At 50.8% G+C, this 14,753-nt stretch overlaps 1 protein-coding gene across 6 annotated transcripts in view; it reads left to right on the forward strand.

Annotated features, from left to right (window-relative positions):
- Positions 1-1,355: 1,355 nt before the first annotated feature.
- The window catches only part of IL17RC (interleukin 17 receptor C), a 15,841-nt gene continuing 2,443 nt past the window's right edge, over positions 1,356-14,753 (forward strand). For 2 of the 6 annotated variants that reach the window (XM_011952265.1, XM_011952266.1), the window contains exons 1-16: positions 1,356-1,718; positions 2,012-2,033; positions 2,224-2,376; positions 2,627-2,701; positions 2,792-2,901; positions 4,778-4,889; positions 5,220-5,264; positions 7,798-7,937; positions 8,149-8,208; positions 11,784-11,838; positions 11,929-12,110; positions 12,201-12,251; positions 13,158-13,203; positions 13,334-13,455; positions 13,705-13,764; positions 14,203-14,251. In XM_011952265.1, coding sequence (XP_011807655.1) covers positions 1,614-1,718; positions 2,012-2,033; positions 2,224-2,376; positions 2,627-2,701; positions 2,792-2,901; positions 4,778-4,889; positions 5,220-5,264; positions 7,798-7,937; positions 8,149-8,208; positions 11,784-11,838; positions 11,929-12,110; positions 12,201-12,251; positions 13,158-13,203; positions 13,334-13,455; positions 13,705-13,764; positions 14,203-14,251 — 1,387 coding nt within the window. In that variant the 5' untranslated portion in view covers positions 1,356-1,613. Of the gene's footprint in view, positions 1,932-2,011; positions 2,034-2,223; positions 2,377-2,626; positions 2,702-2,791; positions 2,902-4,777; positions 4,890-5,219; positions 5,265-7,797; positions 7,938-8,148; positions 8,209-11,783; positions 11,839-11,928; positions 12,111-12,200; positions 12,252-13,157; positions 13,204-13,333; positions 13,456-13,704; positions 13,765-14,202; positions 14,252-14,753 lie in introns of all 6 variants that reach the window. The other 4 variants (XM_011952264.1, XM_011952268.1, XM_011952267.1 and 1 more) reach the window with 4 other exon arrangements.

Genomic DNA, 14,753 nt, shown 5'->3' on the forward strand with positions numbered 1-14,753 from the left:
TGGGGCCGCCTCGGTGCGCGGCAGCGCAGGCGGAGCCGCCTAGAGCTGTGCAGCCTGCTGGAACGAGAGGCCGCCCGACTAGACCTAGGTTGAGCAGAGCTCCACCGCAGTCCCGGGTGTCTGCGGCCGCAATGCAACGGACACTGGCTAGAACCCCGGAATGAACCTTAGACCCTGGAATCCTTGGGGTGCCTCGAGGACGACTGGCCGAAAAGCCTTATTCCCTGCCTCACAGACCGGAAGTCCCAGCCCAGTCCCCGCGCGTCCCTCTTCCTCCTCATACTTTCCCTTGTCTGAGAGCTCCTCTAACCCCTGTTCTGATGGAGGAGGGCGGTCTTCCCACTTCCTCTCCAGAACTCCAGAAAGAGCAGTGTGCTTATGCTCCAGTCCAGGCTGGAGAGGCAGGGGCCGGGGTAGGGAGGCAGGAGCCATGCCAGTTCTGAAGGAGGGTGAAGGGGTGTGGGGGGGCGGGGGGCGGCTGAGAGAAAACCTCCTTGGGGGCCAGGGATTCCCTTTCCCACACTGAGGCTCTGCCCAGTGGGGAGAGAGGACTCTGGACCTAGGAAAAGAGGCTTTTGGCTCTGGGTGTTCAGGACAATGGGAGTTGGGGGTGGGATGGGTGGTTGCTAGCGGTGGGGACCAAGATCCGGAAAGATGAATAAAGACAAATATGACAAACTAAAAAACACAAGGTGCTTCTCTAGTGTGGCTGAGGAGCCTGCCTGGGGGGTATGTGTCAGTGCGCTGGCCCAAATCCTCCGCGTCCATACCGCGTGGCATCCATCACATTCCTACAAGCAATGCCTCCGAAAGCAAAGGAGGATGGGACAATCTCCTTGATCCCCCCCAGTGATTCTTACAAGAGGAGAGAGAAAAACAGAGGTTTCGCCAGCTGGTGTGTCCATCGTCACAGAACCGGCCCACAGCAACAGCACAGATGGGACCCCTGTCTGCCAGGCTCTGGGTCCTGGGTTCCTTCTACTCTCTATACCGCATTTGAGCAGGCAGTGGGGAAAAGCCCACTTTGTGGTGCCCTTTGGCGGTGCTTTTAGAGCTCCTGTCCCACAAAGGGTTACTGAGGCCCAAAGAGTGTGTGAGGCGACAGAGTGTGCCTAGTAAGGGGAGACCTCGTGGGCCCAGGACTCCAGGGCTGTGTCCTCCTTAGGGCTGCTGGAGTGAGTAAGAGCTCCCTTACTCAGCCATGATGCATTTGCTGTCTTCTTCAGGGGCCCCTCCTAGCCAGGTGTCAGCAGAGGGAGAGGAGAGCCAAAGAAGGAGGAGGTGGGGCCACCACCCTAGTCCAAGGCTGCTGGCTCCCAAGCCTGGTGTTGGTGGGAGGGACAGAGAGGGGCGGGAACAGTCGGCTGCCTGCCTGCCGGGAGCCAAAACGAAACCACTCCGGACTGGAAGTAGGACGAGAGTTGGAACTCGCAGGACAGGGAGTGCACAAACTATCCAGCACAGCCCCCTCTGCCCCCTCTGGAGGCTGGGGAGGGATTCCAGCCCCTGCCACCCACAGACACGGGCTGACTAGGGTCAGGGGTAGGGTGTCTGCCCCCCTTAGGGGGGGCAGCACAGGGCCTCAGGCCTGGGTGCTGCCTGGCATCTAGAAGATGCCTGTGCCCTGGTTCTTGCTGTCCTTGGCACTGGGTCGAAGCCCCATTGTCCTTTCTCTGGAGAGGCTTGTGGGGCCTCAGGACGCTACCCACTGCTCTCCGGTGAGTCTGGAACCCTGGGGAGATGGGGGAAGGCTCAGAGTTCAGTTTTTGGCTCAGCAAAGCCCTAGCCTGGCTCCTGTCACTGCTGCCACCGCCAGAACTGCCCTGTCTGGTCTGTCTGGTGCTGATGGGAGAAGAGAAGAATGGGGAAGGGGCAAGAGCTGGGTCTGTCTTCCTCTGGGAGGGTCTGGGAATACGGAGCCCCAGAAAAAGGTAGGTGGAGGTCTTAGGCAGAGAACAGTGCCTAGAAGGTGGGGGGCACAAATTCTGACTCTCCTTTCCTTCCTTCCCAGGGCCTCTCCTGCCACCTCTGGGGTAAGTATCCCTACTTTTAAAAAGAATTTCCCAGGTTGGCTGAAGGGAGCAGAGCTGTCCCTCAGGTCCATGCCCTCCATGCCCACCTCAGCCCCGGTGAGCCAAGTTCTTTGGCTCTCTGGGTATGTCAGGTGCCACCAAATTCTGGGCTTGGAACAGCTTCAGCTCCCACTCACCCCTCCACACACAGACAGTGACATACTCTGCCTGCCTGGTGACATCGTGCCTGCTTCGGGCCCCGTGCTGGCGCCTACGCACCTGCAGACAGAGCTGGTGCTGAGGTGCCGCAAGGAGACCTACTGTGACCTCTGTGTGCGTGTGGCTGTCCACTTGGCCGTGCATGGTGAGCAAGTCATCCTGTGACAGTGCATGTGAGTGTGTCTGGGGTGGGCATGAGAGCCAGGGAATCTCTCAGGCAGCGCTGGGCATCCTCAGTGTTCTCCTGGAGGACACCAGCAGAAGGACTCCAGGCCAGTGTGGTCTCCCCAGCCTCTGCTTCCCAGCACTGGGCTTTCCAGAAGGAAGCCAACCCCAAAGCCAGTCAGCCCAGAGCAGGGGGTCTCACCCAGGGCCCTGCTCTTGGGTCCTTCTAGGGCACTGGGAAGAACCTGAAGATGAGGAAAAGTTTGGAGGAGCAGCTGATCCAGGGGTGGAGGAACCTAGGAATGGTGAGGAGAACCTGGCTGGCCCAAGTGCCCCATGCCAAGGCCTGGCCTGCTGCTCCTGGGCCTGACCGACCCCTGCCCTGTTGCCCACAGCCTCTCTCCAGGCCCAAGTCGTGCTCTCCTTCCAGGCCTACCCTACTACCCGCTGCGTCCTGCTGGAGGTGCAAGTGCCTGCTGCCCTTGTGCAGTTTGGTCAGTCTGTGGTATGCAAAATAATAATAATCACCTTCTAAACCTAAAATCTAATAAAACACTTTCACATGCATTATCTCTTTGAGGATTACAAAAGAATTAAATTTATTGAAACCCTTCAGTACCAGGCATTACAGTCAGTATTTTACAGGTATCAACTTATTTCTCACAACAGCCATGTGAGGTGGGACTATTCTTTTGATTCTGATAAGCACTGTGGCCAAGTCCCTTCAGCCTGTTATGCCTCAGCTTTTATGTCTGTAAAATGGGGATAAGAATAGTTCTACTTCATATGCTTGACTATGAGAAACCACCAAGCAGTTTTCCTGGGTGCTTCTACTATTTTACCCTCCCACCAGCAGTGTATGGGAGTTCTAGTTGCTTCCCATCTTTGCCAGCACTTGATGGTGTAATTTTATTTTATTTTTAAATTAAATATATTTGAATTTTAAATATACGGAACCCTCCATGAATTTGCATGTCATCCTCAGGCAGGGGCCATGCTAATCTTTTCTGTATTGTTCCAGCTGTAGTATATGTGGTGCCGAAACAAGCATAGGTGTTGTAATTGTAATAATTTTACTGCATATGTAGCGGTTTATCATTGTGGTTTTAATTTGTATCTCCCAATGACTGATGAAGTTGAACACTTTTTTCACATGCTTATTGGCTATTTGTGTAACTTCCTTGTGAAACATCTCTTAAAGTTTTTTTTTTTTTTTTTTTTGCCACATAAAAAAAGAATAGTCCTGGCTGGGCATGGTGGTTCACACCTGTAATCCCAGCACTTTGGGAGGCCGAGGCGGGCAGATCACGAGGTCAGGAGATCGAGACCATCCTGGCTAACACAGTGAAACCCCATCTCTACTAAAAAAATACAAAAAATTAGCCGCGCATGGTGGCGGGCGTCTGTAGTCCCAGCTACTCAGGAGGCTGAGGCCGGAAAGTGGCGTGAACCCAGGAGGCAGAGTTTGCAGTGAGCCGAGATCCCGCCACTGCACTCCCGCCTGGGCGACAGAGAGAGACTCCATCTCAAAAAAAAAAAAAAAAAAAAAAAAAATAGTCCCACCTCATATGACTGTTATGAAAATTAAACTAAGTTGATACCTGTAAAACACTGGATGTAATGCCTGGCACTGAAGAATTTCGATAAATTTAATTCTTTTGTAATCCTCAAAGCTACCTGATGAACTAGGCATTATTATTATCCTCATTTTCCAGATAGAGAAAGTGAGGCTTGAAAAGGGGAGGTCTGTGGGCTGGATGCACTTCTCTGTACTCTTGGACCAAAAGAAGAGTCCTACCATACATACCATGATATATTTACCATGGTGTAAGTACCATGGGGCAGGGTGCTGGGGCTTCTCCCTGCCTCAGGAGGCCACATGTGCTTGGAAGATCTATTTCCACTGGGGTCAAATCACTCAAACCCTCCAACCTCCAGCCGCCAGCCAATATCCTTTTATCTGGAGAACTGTAGATTGGGAGAACATCTGCTTGGTCCATGTCACAAGTAGTTGTAAGGAACACTGAGGCACTGGGTTGAATGGGAGAACCACTTCTGTGGGGAGGGGCGTCCCACATTGCGCTGGGGTGTCTCATCTCCTTAGCTTTGGCCAGGTGATCTAGCACAGCAGGGTGGGGGCAGGGATTTAAATGTCTAGGGCCTTTTCCCGTCCTGGTGACACTCTTACTGAGGACATTTGCTTTAGAATTGAGGCCCCTTGAAGGAAAGGTGAATGGTAGATTTCAGGCTATACAGTATAAATACAGTCATTGGTTATGGGAGAAGGGCAGTGAGCAGAGTGGTCCCTGCAGATGATCCCACAGCCCTTGGCCTGGATCTGAGCCCTGCACCACCAGCCTTCCCCACCCCTCTCCTCACAGGGCTCTGTAGTATATGACTGCTTCGAGGCTGCCTTAGGGAGTGAGGTACGAATCTGGTCCTATACTCAGCCCAGGTACGAGAAGGAGCTCAACCTCACACAGCAGCTGCCTGGTAAGTGGACCCCCAAGTCCTGGCCCCATAGCCTCTGTCCCCTCTGGTCACTCCCCCTCCTGCTTTCACCCTCTTCTACCTCCATCCACTCTCTGGCAGGGGTCTGAGCTCTAATCCTTCCCAGAGTCAGTCCCTCGGGCCTTCCCAGAATCAGTCCCTGGGTGACGTGGCTTTCCAGCCCCTGGGGAAGGTGCTTTGAGCATTGGATAGATGTGGGTTGTATGCAGGGGATGGGGAGCCATTCTTAATGCCCTCCTGGGAGTCAGATTGCTCCCACTTCTTTCCTCGGCCCCCAGCCCCACTGGAGGCTCTTCTGTGATCTCTCCCCAGACTGCAGGGGGCTCGAAGTCCGGAACAGCATCCCGAGCTGCTGGGGTAGGGGCTAGGGCCAGTGGGCTGGGAGGAGGGAGGGGCAGGGTCTAGAGTATGAGAGACCCTTGGAGTCCACTTCTGATATGGGGTGCCACATCTCAGAAGCTCACAGAACACATTCATTCATAACACATTAATTGCAGTATCTGCTCCTCTGTGCTAAGCACTGGGAATAGAAAGATGAATATTGGGTCAGGCTCAGTGGCTCATGCCTGTAATTCCAGCACTTTGGGAGGTGGGAGGATCGCTTGAGCTCAAAAGTTCAAGACCAGCCTGGGCAACATGGCAAAACCCCGTCTCTACCAAAAACACAAAAATTAACAGGGCATCGTGGTGTGCATTTGTGGTCCCAGCTACTTGTGAGGCTGAGGCAGGAGAATCACTTGAGCCTGGGAGGCAGAGGCTGCAGTAAGCCGAGACTGCACCATTGCACTACAGCCTGGGTGACAGAACAAGACTCTTGTCTCAAAAGACAAAAAACAAAAAACAAAAAACTTGAAATAAAAGCTAAGAAAGTCAAAGGTCTGACTTTTTTCCCATGTACTATTTGGATTTTGCTTTGGTTTTATATTTTCTTTTTTATTGCGTATAACATACATACATGAAAGTATGTAAAGGGTACTGATTTTCATGTCCAGTTCTTTTTTTTTTTTTTGGCAGAGTCTTTCTCTGTCACCCAGGCTGTAGTGTAGTGGTACGACCTCAGCTCACTGCAACCTCCGCCTCCTGGGTTCAAGTGATTCTTCTGCCTCAGCCTCCCAAGTAGCTGAATTACAGACATGCACCACCATACACAGCTAATTTTTGTATTTTTAGTAGAGATGGGGTTTCACCATGTTGGCCAGGCTGGTCTTGAACTCCTGACCTCGTAATCCTCCCGCCTCGACCTCCCAAAGTGCTGGGAGTACAGTCATGAGTCGCGGCCTCCAGCCAATTCATTTTTATGTATTTATACACTTGCATAACTAGCACCCAGATCAATACATAAATACTGTGATGTTTTCTGAATTACTAAATTTTTTCAACTTCATTTTCTTTTTGGCTTCTTAAAATTAAAGTTGGCCTGCCTCTTTGGCAACTCATTAAAGACTATTCAACACCAGAGTTTTGAAAACACAGACATATATCATGCATTTCATTTCTTCCTTCATTAAGTAGACATTGATTCATTTATTCAACAGATATTTATTGAGTAATTTCTGTGTACCAGACAAATCCCTGGACACTGGAAATATTAATAAATCAATAAATCAAGATGACAAAAAACCCCGACCCCATGGAACTGGTGTCAGGGTCGGGGGGGCGGTGAGGAAGGACACAGCAAACACATGGAGATGTGAAGAATGCAGTAAGTTAGACGGTGATTAGCGCTAAGGAGAACATTTGTGGAAGGGGTGGGGAAGGTTGGGAGTGGCAGAGGTCAGGGATGGTCTCAGTCTGGTGAGCAGAGACCTGAAAGAGGTGAGAGAGGAGCCATATATCTGAGGTAAGAGAGAATAGCCAGCACAAAGGGCCTGGGGTGGGAGTATGTCAGGGGTGTTTAAGAAATAGCAAGGAGGGGGCCAGGCGTGGCAGCTCACGCCTGTAATCCCAGCACTTTGGGAGGCCAAGGCGGGCAGATCATGAGGTCAGGAGATCGAGACCATCCTGGCTAACACGGTGAAACCCTGTCTCTACAAAAAATACAAAAAAGTTAGCTGGGTGTGGTGGTGGGTGCCTGCCGTCCCAGCTACTCGGGAGCCTGAGGCAGGAGAATGGCGTGAACCCCAGGAGGCAGAGCTTGCAGTGAGCCAAGACTGCGCCACTGCACTCTAGCCTGGGTGACAGAGTGAGACACTGTCTCAAGAAAAAAAAAAAAGAGAGAAATAGTAAGGAGGTCCTTAATAACACTGCAGCAGAGTTATTAAGGACACAAGTGCCATAGGCTGCATGTGGTGGCTCACGTCTGCAATTCCAGCACTTTGGGAAGCTGAGGCAAGAGGATTGCTTGAGGTCAGGAGTTCAAGACCAGCCTGTCCAACATGAGCGAAACCCCATCTCTACTAAAAATACAAAAATTAGCCGGGCATGGTGATGCATGCCTGTAATCCCAGCTACTCAAGTGGCTGAGGCAAGAGAATCGCTTGAATCCAGGAGGTGGAGGTTGCAGTGAGCTATCGCACCACTACACTCCAGCCTGGGCAACAGAGTGAGACTGCCTCTCAAAAAAAAAAAAAAAAAAGGACACAAGTGTCAAGAGGTGAGTCAGAAAGGTCACAGTTCTGAGCAGAGGAAAATGACTTGTTTTAAAGAGGTTACAGATCTTTCTGGCTGCAGAGGGAAAATAGCTGTCCTCAGACCACATATTAGGGCCTCCACAGGCTTAACTCTGGGCAGCTGCTAGGGGCAAAGTCTGGTCTGAGGTGAGGACACACGCTCTGTCCTCCAAGAGCCTCCCAGTCTAAGGGGTTTGAAAGAAACTCCAAAGGGTCAGTCAGGTATGCAGAAGAGGTGAGGAAGTCTAAGCTGTGCTCTCTCTCTTTGCCTCTCCCACCAGCCCTGCCCTGGCTCAACGTGTCAGCAGATGGTGACAATGTGCATCTAATTCTGAATGTCTCTGAGGAGCAGCACTTTGGCCTCTCCCTGTACTGGAATCAGGTCCAGGGCCCCCCAAAACCCCGGTGGCACAAAAACCTGGTGAGGCCTCCCCCTTCCCAAGTCCATTCCCACTGTAGGCCAATGCCTGTGCAAAGGACGCAGTGCCTTATCAAAGAGGACCCTTGAAGAGGACTCACCCCAAGCAAGGGAACACTGGTGGGGGAACTTCTGCCTTCCTGGTTTCCTTGACTTTGGCCTCCTCCTCTTCCTCCTTATCTTCTCCAACCTCCTTCCTTTATTTGTTCCATAGACTGGACCGCAGATCATTACCTTGAACCACACAGACCTGGTTCCCTGCCTCTGTATTCAGGTAGGAGCAGAGTCCAGCTGGGTGCCAGAACAGGAGTGGGAAGATGATGATGGGGGTGATCCCTGCCTTCCTGGTCTCACCCTTCTTCAAACCCTTCATTGAGGTGGAGACTATGGCTCCCTGGGGTGGCTGGCCCTCCCTTGACCCTTGCTGTCCTATGCCTTCTATTACATTCCCTGAATGCTCTCCCTGATCCTCCACAGAACTCCTACTGACACTTCATGGCCCCATTCAAATGTCACCTTCTCCTTGAAGCCTTTCCCTACTCCTCCAGTTCTGTCTTTATGTTCCCCTGGAGGGCAGAACATGTGCTATGAACTTGGACTGGTTTGAATCTTGGCTCTTGCCATTTGCTAGTTGTGTAACCTTGGCAAGTCACTTCACCTCTGTGAGCCTGTTTCTCGTCTATAAAATGGGAATAATAATAGTAACAGCCTCTTGGGGCTGTTATAAGAACGTGTGCCACATCCAGGCTTAAATATGCTGGCTCTTTCCTCTTCCTCTGCACATTTATTTATTTTTTTAGACAAGGTCTCACTCTGTTGCCCAGGCTGGAGTGCAGTGGCACAATCATGGCACAGTGCAGCCTCAGCCCCCTGGGTTTAAGTGATCCTCCTGCCTCAGCCTCCCAAGTAGCTGGAACTCCTGGTGAGCACTACCATACTCAGCTAGTTTTTTTGTTTTGTGTAGAAATGCGATCTTGCTATGTTACCCAGGCTGTTCTGAATTCCTGGGCTTACGTTATCCTCCCACCTCAGCCTCCCATCAAGTGCTGGGATTATAAGCATGAGCCACTGTGGCTGGCCCTGATTGCACTTTTTTTTTTTTTTTTTCTGAGACGGAGCCTTGCTCTGTCATCCAGGCTGGAGTGCAGTGGCGCGATCTTGGCTCACTGCAAGCTCCGCCTCCCGGGTTCACGCCATTCTCCTGCCTCTGCCTCCTGAGTAGCTGGGACTACAGGTGCCTGTGACCATGCCCAGCTAATTTTTTTGTATTTTCAGTAGAGACAGGGTTTCACCTTGTTAGCCAGGATGGTCTCGATCTCTCGACCTCATGATCCGTCCGCCTCAGCCTCCCAAAGTGCTAGGATTACAGGCATGAGCCACCATGACTGGCCCCTGATTGCACATTTAATTGGTCATCAGGTCTCATCCATCTTACCTCTGACATTAATGTCTCTCATTCTCTTTCCCCCTCCTCTCCATCTCAGTCCCGCTTGGGGCTCTATCATCTCTTTTCTAGACTGTTTCAATACTTCCAAGCTCCCCTCCCTTCCCATCACTTTCCTGGCATTCTGGTCCCATATTCTGCCCCCAGTGGTGCCTTTTCACTGTATTTTCCCCATGATTCCCCTTCATGAGAACACTGTTACATCCAGTGGAGCTACTTACCAAGATACACCCATCTCCCTGCCTTTTCTCAGGTGGTTCCCATTACTTCAAATACCCTCACCTCTTTCCGAAAGCTTTTCCTCAACCACCCAGTCTCTCCTAGTTCCAAATCCCCTTGCACTTCTATCTTTCCTTGTCCATTTATCACTTCATTTCTTTTATTTTCTTAAAATTTTTTCTTTTTTTTTTTCAGAGACAGCATCTTGCCCTGTCACCCATGCTAGAGTGCAGTGGCATGAACACGGTTCATTGCAGCCTCAACCTCCCAGGCTCAAGGGATCCTCCTGCCTCAGCCTCTGAGCAGCTGGGACTGCAGGCATGAGCCACCATGCCTGGCTAATTGTTTCCTTTTTTGTGTTGTTGTTTTTTGATATGGAGTTTCACTCTTTTGCCCAGGCTGGAGTGCAGTGGCGAGTACAATGGCGTGATCTCGGCTCACTGCAACCTCTGCCTCCCAGGTTCAAGCCATTCTCCTGCCTCAGCCTCCCAAGTAGCTGGAATTACAGGCACACGCCACCACACCTGGCTAATTTTCGTATTTTTAGTAGAGACGGGGTTTCACCATGTTGGTCAGGCTGGTCTCAAATTCCTGACCTCATTATCCGCCCGCCTCGGCCTCCCAAAGTGCTGGGATTACAGGCATGAGCCACCGTGCCCAGCTTGTTTTCATTTTTTTGTGGTGATGGGCCACCACACCCAGCTCGATCACTTCCTTTCTTATTTGGGCATCTAATTTCTTCTTGTACACAACAGATGCTCAATAAGTATTATGAAATGAGTGAGTGCTTTACTAATTTATATAAATATTTTATCCTTACTACAAGTGTGAGTTTGTGATTTCCTTGAAGGCAAGCAAATCATATCTAATTCAAATGTAATAGCTTTGCAAGAGCCTTGCATGGTGCCTGGCATATAGCATCTACTCATTGTTTTGTTTTGTTTTTAAACAAGGTAACAGTATGAGGGTCCTCACTGTTGAATGAGTGAATAAATCTTACTGCCTAGCACAGCCATAGGGCACAGCAGATGTTCATGAGATGTATGCTGTGATTTAAATGTCTTCATTGCCAAACACAATGCCTGCCACATAGTCGGTGTTCCTAACTAAAGGCTTGATGAATACATTTATATATTACCTCTGGTGCTTAGCACAGAGCTATGCACATAATAGGCACTGTTAAAACATCTGTGGAAAGAATAAATGAACGTGTCCTTAGAACTTAGCACGCTCCCCGACACATAGCAGGTGCTCACAAAGTGACTGTGGAATGAATTAAAATTAATTATCCGCCAGGCGTGGTGGCTCACACCTGTAATCCCAGCACTTTGGGAGGCCAAGGTGGGTGGATCACGAGGTCAGGAGTTTGAGACCAGCCTGGCCACCATAGTGAAACCCAGTCTCTACTAAAAGTACAAAAATAAGCCAGGCGTGGTGATGCACGCCTGCAGTCCCAGCTACTTGGGAGGCTGAGGCAGGAGAATCACTTGAACCCAGAAGGCGGAGGTTGTGGTGAACTGAGATCACACCACTGCACTCCAGCCTAGGCAACAGAGTGAGACTTGGTCTCAATAAATAAATCAATAAATATTTAAGTATCCAAGGTCCTTTGTGCCTGCCATACCGCTAAGACACAATGGTAGGCACCCATTAAAAGTCTGTTGAATGGGCCAGGTGTGGTGGCTCACACTTGTAATCTCAACACTTTGGGAGGCCGAGACGGGTAGATCACTTGAGGTCAGGAGTTCGAAACCAGCCTGATCAACGTGGTGAAACCCCATCTCCACTAAAAATACAAAAATTAACCAGTTAGCCTGGCGTTGTGGCATACGCCTATAATCCCAGCTCCTCAGGAGGCTGAGATGGGAGAATCGCTTGAACCTGGGAGGCGGAGGTTGTAGTGAGCCAAGATTGCACCACTACACTCCAGCCTAGGCGACAAGAGCGAGACTCTATCTCAAAAAAATAAAATAAAATAAAAAGTTTGTTGAATGAAAATGTTGCCAGTGCCCAGCATTATGTTTGCTGGAAGAATAGATGTGAGCATCTCCAGGTTTTGTAAAACGCAAGAAGACCCAGCACATACTTGTGAAATATCTGCTGAATGAGTGTGTCCCCAGTGTCTAGCAGAGGGCCAGGCACATGCCCATGGAGGGGACCTGAGCAGACCCCCGTTTCCTTTCCAGGTGTGGCCTCTGGAACCTGACTCCGTTAGGACAAACATCTGCCCCTTCAGGGAGGGTGAGCTGACCGGCCTGGGGCTGGGGTTGGGGCTGGGGCATTGCAAGCGATGGGTGCCTAGCGTGCGGTGACTGCGCCCTTTCCTTGCAGACCCCCGCGCACACCAGAACCTCTGGCGAGCAGCCCGGCTGCGACTGCTGACCCTGCAGAGCTGGCTGCTGGATGCACCGTGCTCACTGCCCGCAGAAGCTGCACTGTGCTGGCAGGCTCCAGGTGGGGACCCCTGCCAGCCGCTGGTCCCGCCGCTTTCCTGGGAGAATGTCACTGTGGACGTAAGTGAAGCAGAGGACATCTCCCGTGGTGAGGGGAGAGTGGGAACCAGGGTCCCCCTTTTGTGATCCCACCCATTCCTCTTTCCACAGAAGGTTCTCGAGTTCCCATTGCTGAAAGGCCACCCTAACCTCTGTGTTCAGGTCAGAAAGGGGTGCCGAGTGCTGGGCTGGGGGCTGGGGGCTGGACCTGGGCAGACCCCCTAGCCAAGGGGGTCTTAGTTCTTGGGCCGCTAAAGCATAGTGGTTGCCAGCTTCCTCTTTGGGAGTTCCACTATTTACTTTAGCAGTGCGTGGGACCCTGGGCAAGTCACTTCACCTCTCTGAACGTCAGTCTCCTCATCTGTTTAATACAGATGATAATACAGTAACTGCCTCATGGAGTGGTTGTGACGATGAAATAAGAGAAGTGCTTCCCCCTTAGGAATCCGTACAGACTAAATGCTCAATAAATGTAGCCACTTTTGTTATTGCTATCCTTATTCTATTTCCATACATGTAGAATGGGTTGCTCTACGGTTTCAAAGGGTGATTATAAGAATATTCACTCATTCGAGATGTTTTTAGCAGTGCGAGTCACTGTTTTAGGCACTTGTGATAGATCCTAACATCTCTGCCCTCATAGAACTTATATTGTAATGGACAAAGGCAGCCAACGGACATTGTAAATAAATTATATAATATCTTAAAATTGCATACAAACACTATGGGAAAGGGATAAGGTGGGACTGGGGTTGCAATTTTTAGCAGGATGGTCATTTGAGAAGGGAACCTCTTTGAGAAGGTTAGATGAGAGGGGAAAGTATGCTTTGTAAGACATAAAAACAGCTTTAGGGTCAGAAGACACTTTACACAGATGACCTCACAAGGCTGGGGCAGAGAAAGATGTAGTGACTCCTGATCACCCAGCCTGGAATCCGCATCTGCCTAAGGCCGGACTGAGTGCAGATTCCCGGCCCAGCAGGCCTGCTGTCGCCTGCCCTGTTCTGGGCCTTCTGCCTTTGGCTTTTGCTTTTCTTAGCGGCCCTAACCATGGTCTCTTCCCAGCAGGTGAATAGCTGGGAGCAGCTGCAGCTGCAGGAGTGCTTGTGGGCTGGTGAGTTGGGCCTGGGGGCGGCTGGGACACGGCCACCTCCTAGGGGTGAAGGTCAGGGCATGGGAGGTGGGCAAGTGACCAATCCCAGCAAGGTTGGGTCTTGGTCAGAGTGGCCTCTCACCCCTTCCAGACTCCCTGGGGCCTCTCAAAGACGATGTGCTACTGTTGGAGACACGAGGCCCCCAGGACAACAGATCCCTCTGTGCCTTGGAACCCAGTGGCTGTACTTCACTACCCAGCAAAGCCTCCACGGTTAGGACTGGGTGACCCTCCTCCACAGATCTCTCCAAATGCATCTCACACCTGGTCTCAAATTTTCACTCCATCCACCCTGTGCCGGTCTCTGGGAACACGGGAGTGACTCAGACCAGGGCCATATTCGGCGGAATCACCAAAGTCTCCCAATACCCTCTACCCCATTCTACCCAGCTGTAGCCTGGTAGGTGCTGCCCTAAGGGTGCTACCTCCAGGTAACAGTGACCCCATCCTTTGGCTTGGCAGAGGGCAGCTCGCCTTGGAGAGTACTTACTACAAGACCTGCAGTCAGGCCAATGTCTGCAGGTGAGCTGGTGGCAGAAGGGCCCCACCTCAATGCCCAGGGGCAACAGGCCTAAAACTAGCACTCACCTCCTGTCTATTTAGGCTTATTTTATGTTCAGCCCTGGGAAAGTTAAGAGTACACGAAGCATAGTTCCTATCCCCAAGGAGCACACTGTTGGCTAGACACCCGTAAACAGATAACCACACCTAGAGGTGCTAAGTTTTGGGTTCCAGGAAGAGCTTCCGGGAATAATTTCTTCCTATATGCCAGATTTGGCATGGAAGAAGTCATACCATAGGCAGTGGGCACAGCATAAACAAAGGCAGAGCAGCTGCAGGAACCTTAGCTGGGAGATACGCATAGTTGATGCTGGGAATTTGGAGATCAGGCCACCAGAGCTTAGTGAATGTTAAACACCTGGCTGGTGCCCTGGATTTGGTTCTGTTTGTATCTTACAGCTATGGGATGATGACTTGGGAGCACTATGGGCCTGCTCCATGGACAAATGTGAGTATTGTAAGAACTGCCTTTCCTTTCTGTACCAGGAGCGTGGATCTTGACAGGGACCACTCTTGGGCACAGCACATGCAATGGCCTTGTCCTTCCCTGAGATCAGATAAACAGGGGGTCATTCCTTCATTCACTCAAAAAATATGATGAGAGCTTGCAGGGATGCCAGGAACACCAAAAAGATAAATAACTGCCCCCCACCCCTAGATGACTCGCAAGACATGAACCAGTCACTTACATTTAAAGTGTGAGCTACTGAAGCACCACCAAGTGTTCAGTGCTGTAAATGCATACAATGTGGACCTGACCTGGGTGGGGTGAAGGGCTCACGGGGAAGGTTTCAGCAAAACTCTGGAGACTGAGCTAGGGGAAGGGTGTAGAGATAGAGGGTCTTGGACAGGCAGGTTTCTGTCATGAGATAAACATACAGGAGCCATGTAGGGGATTTGGATCTTATGTTGAGAGCAGCAGGAGTTACAATCAAATATATATATATTCA

Source organism: Colobus angolensis, unplaced genomic scaffold (genome assembly GCF_000951035.1).
Source record: "Colobus angolensis palliatus isolate OR3802 unplaced genomic scaffold, Cang.pa_1.0 Scaffold34, whole genome shotgun sequence".
NCBI lineage: Eukaryota > Metazoa > Chordata > Mammalia > Primates > Cercopithecidae > Colobus > Colobus angolensis.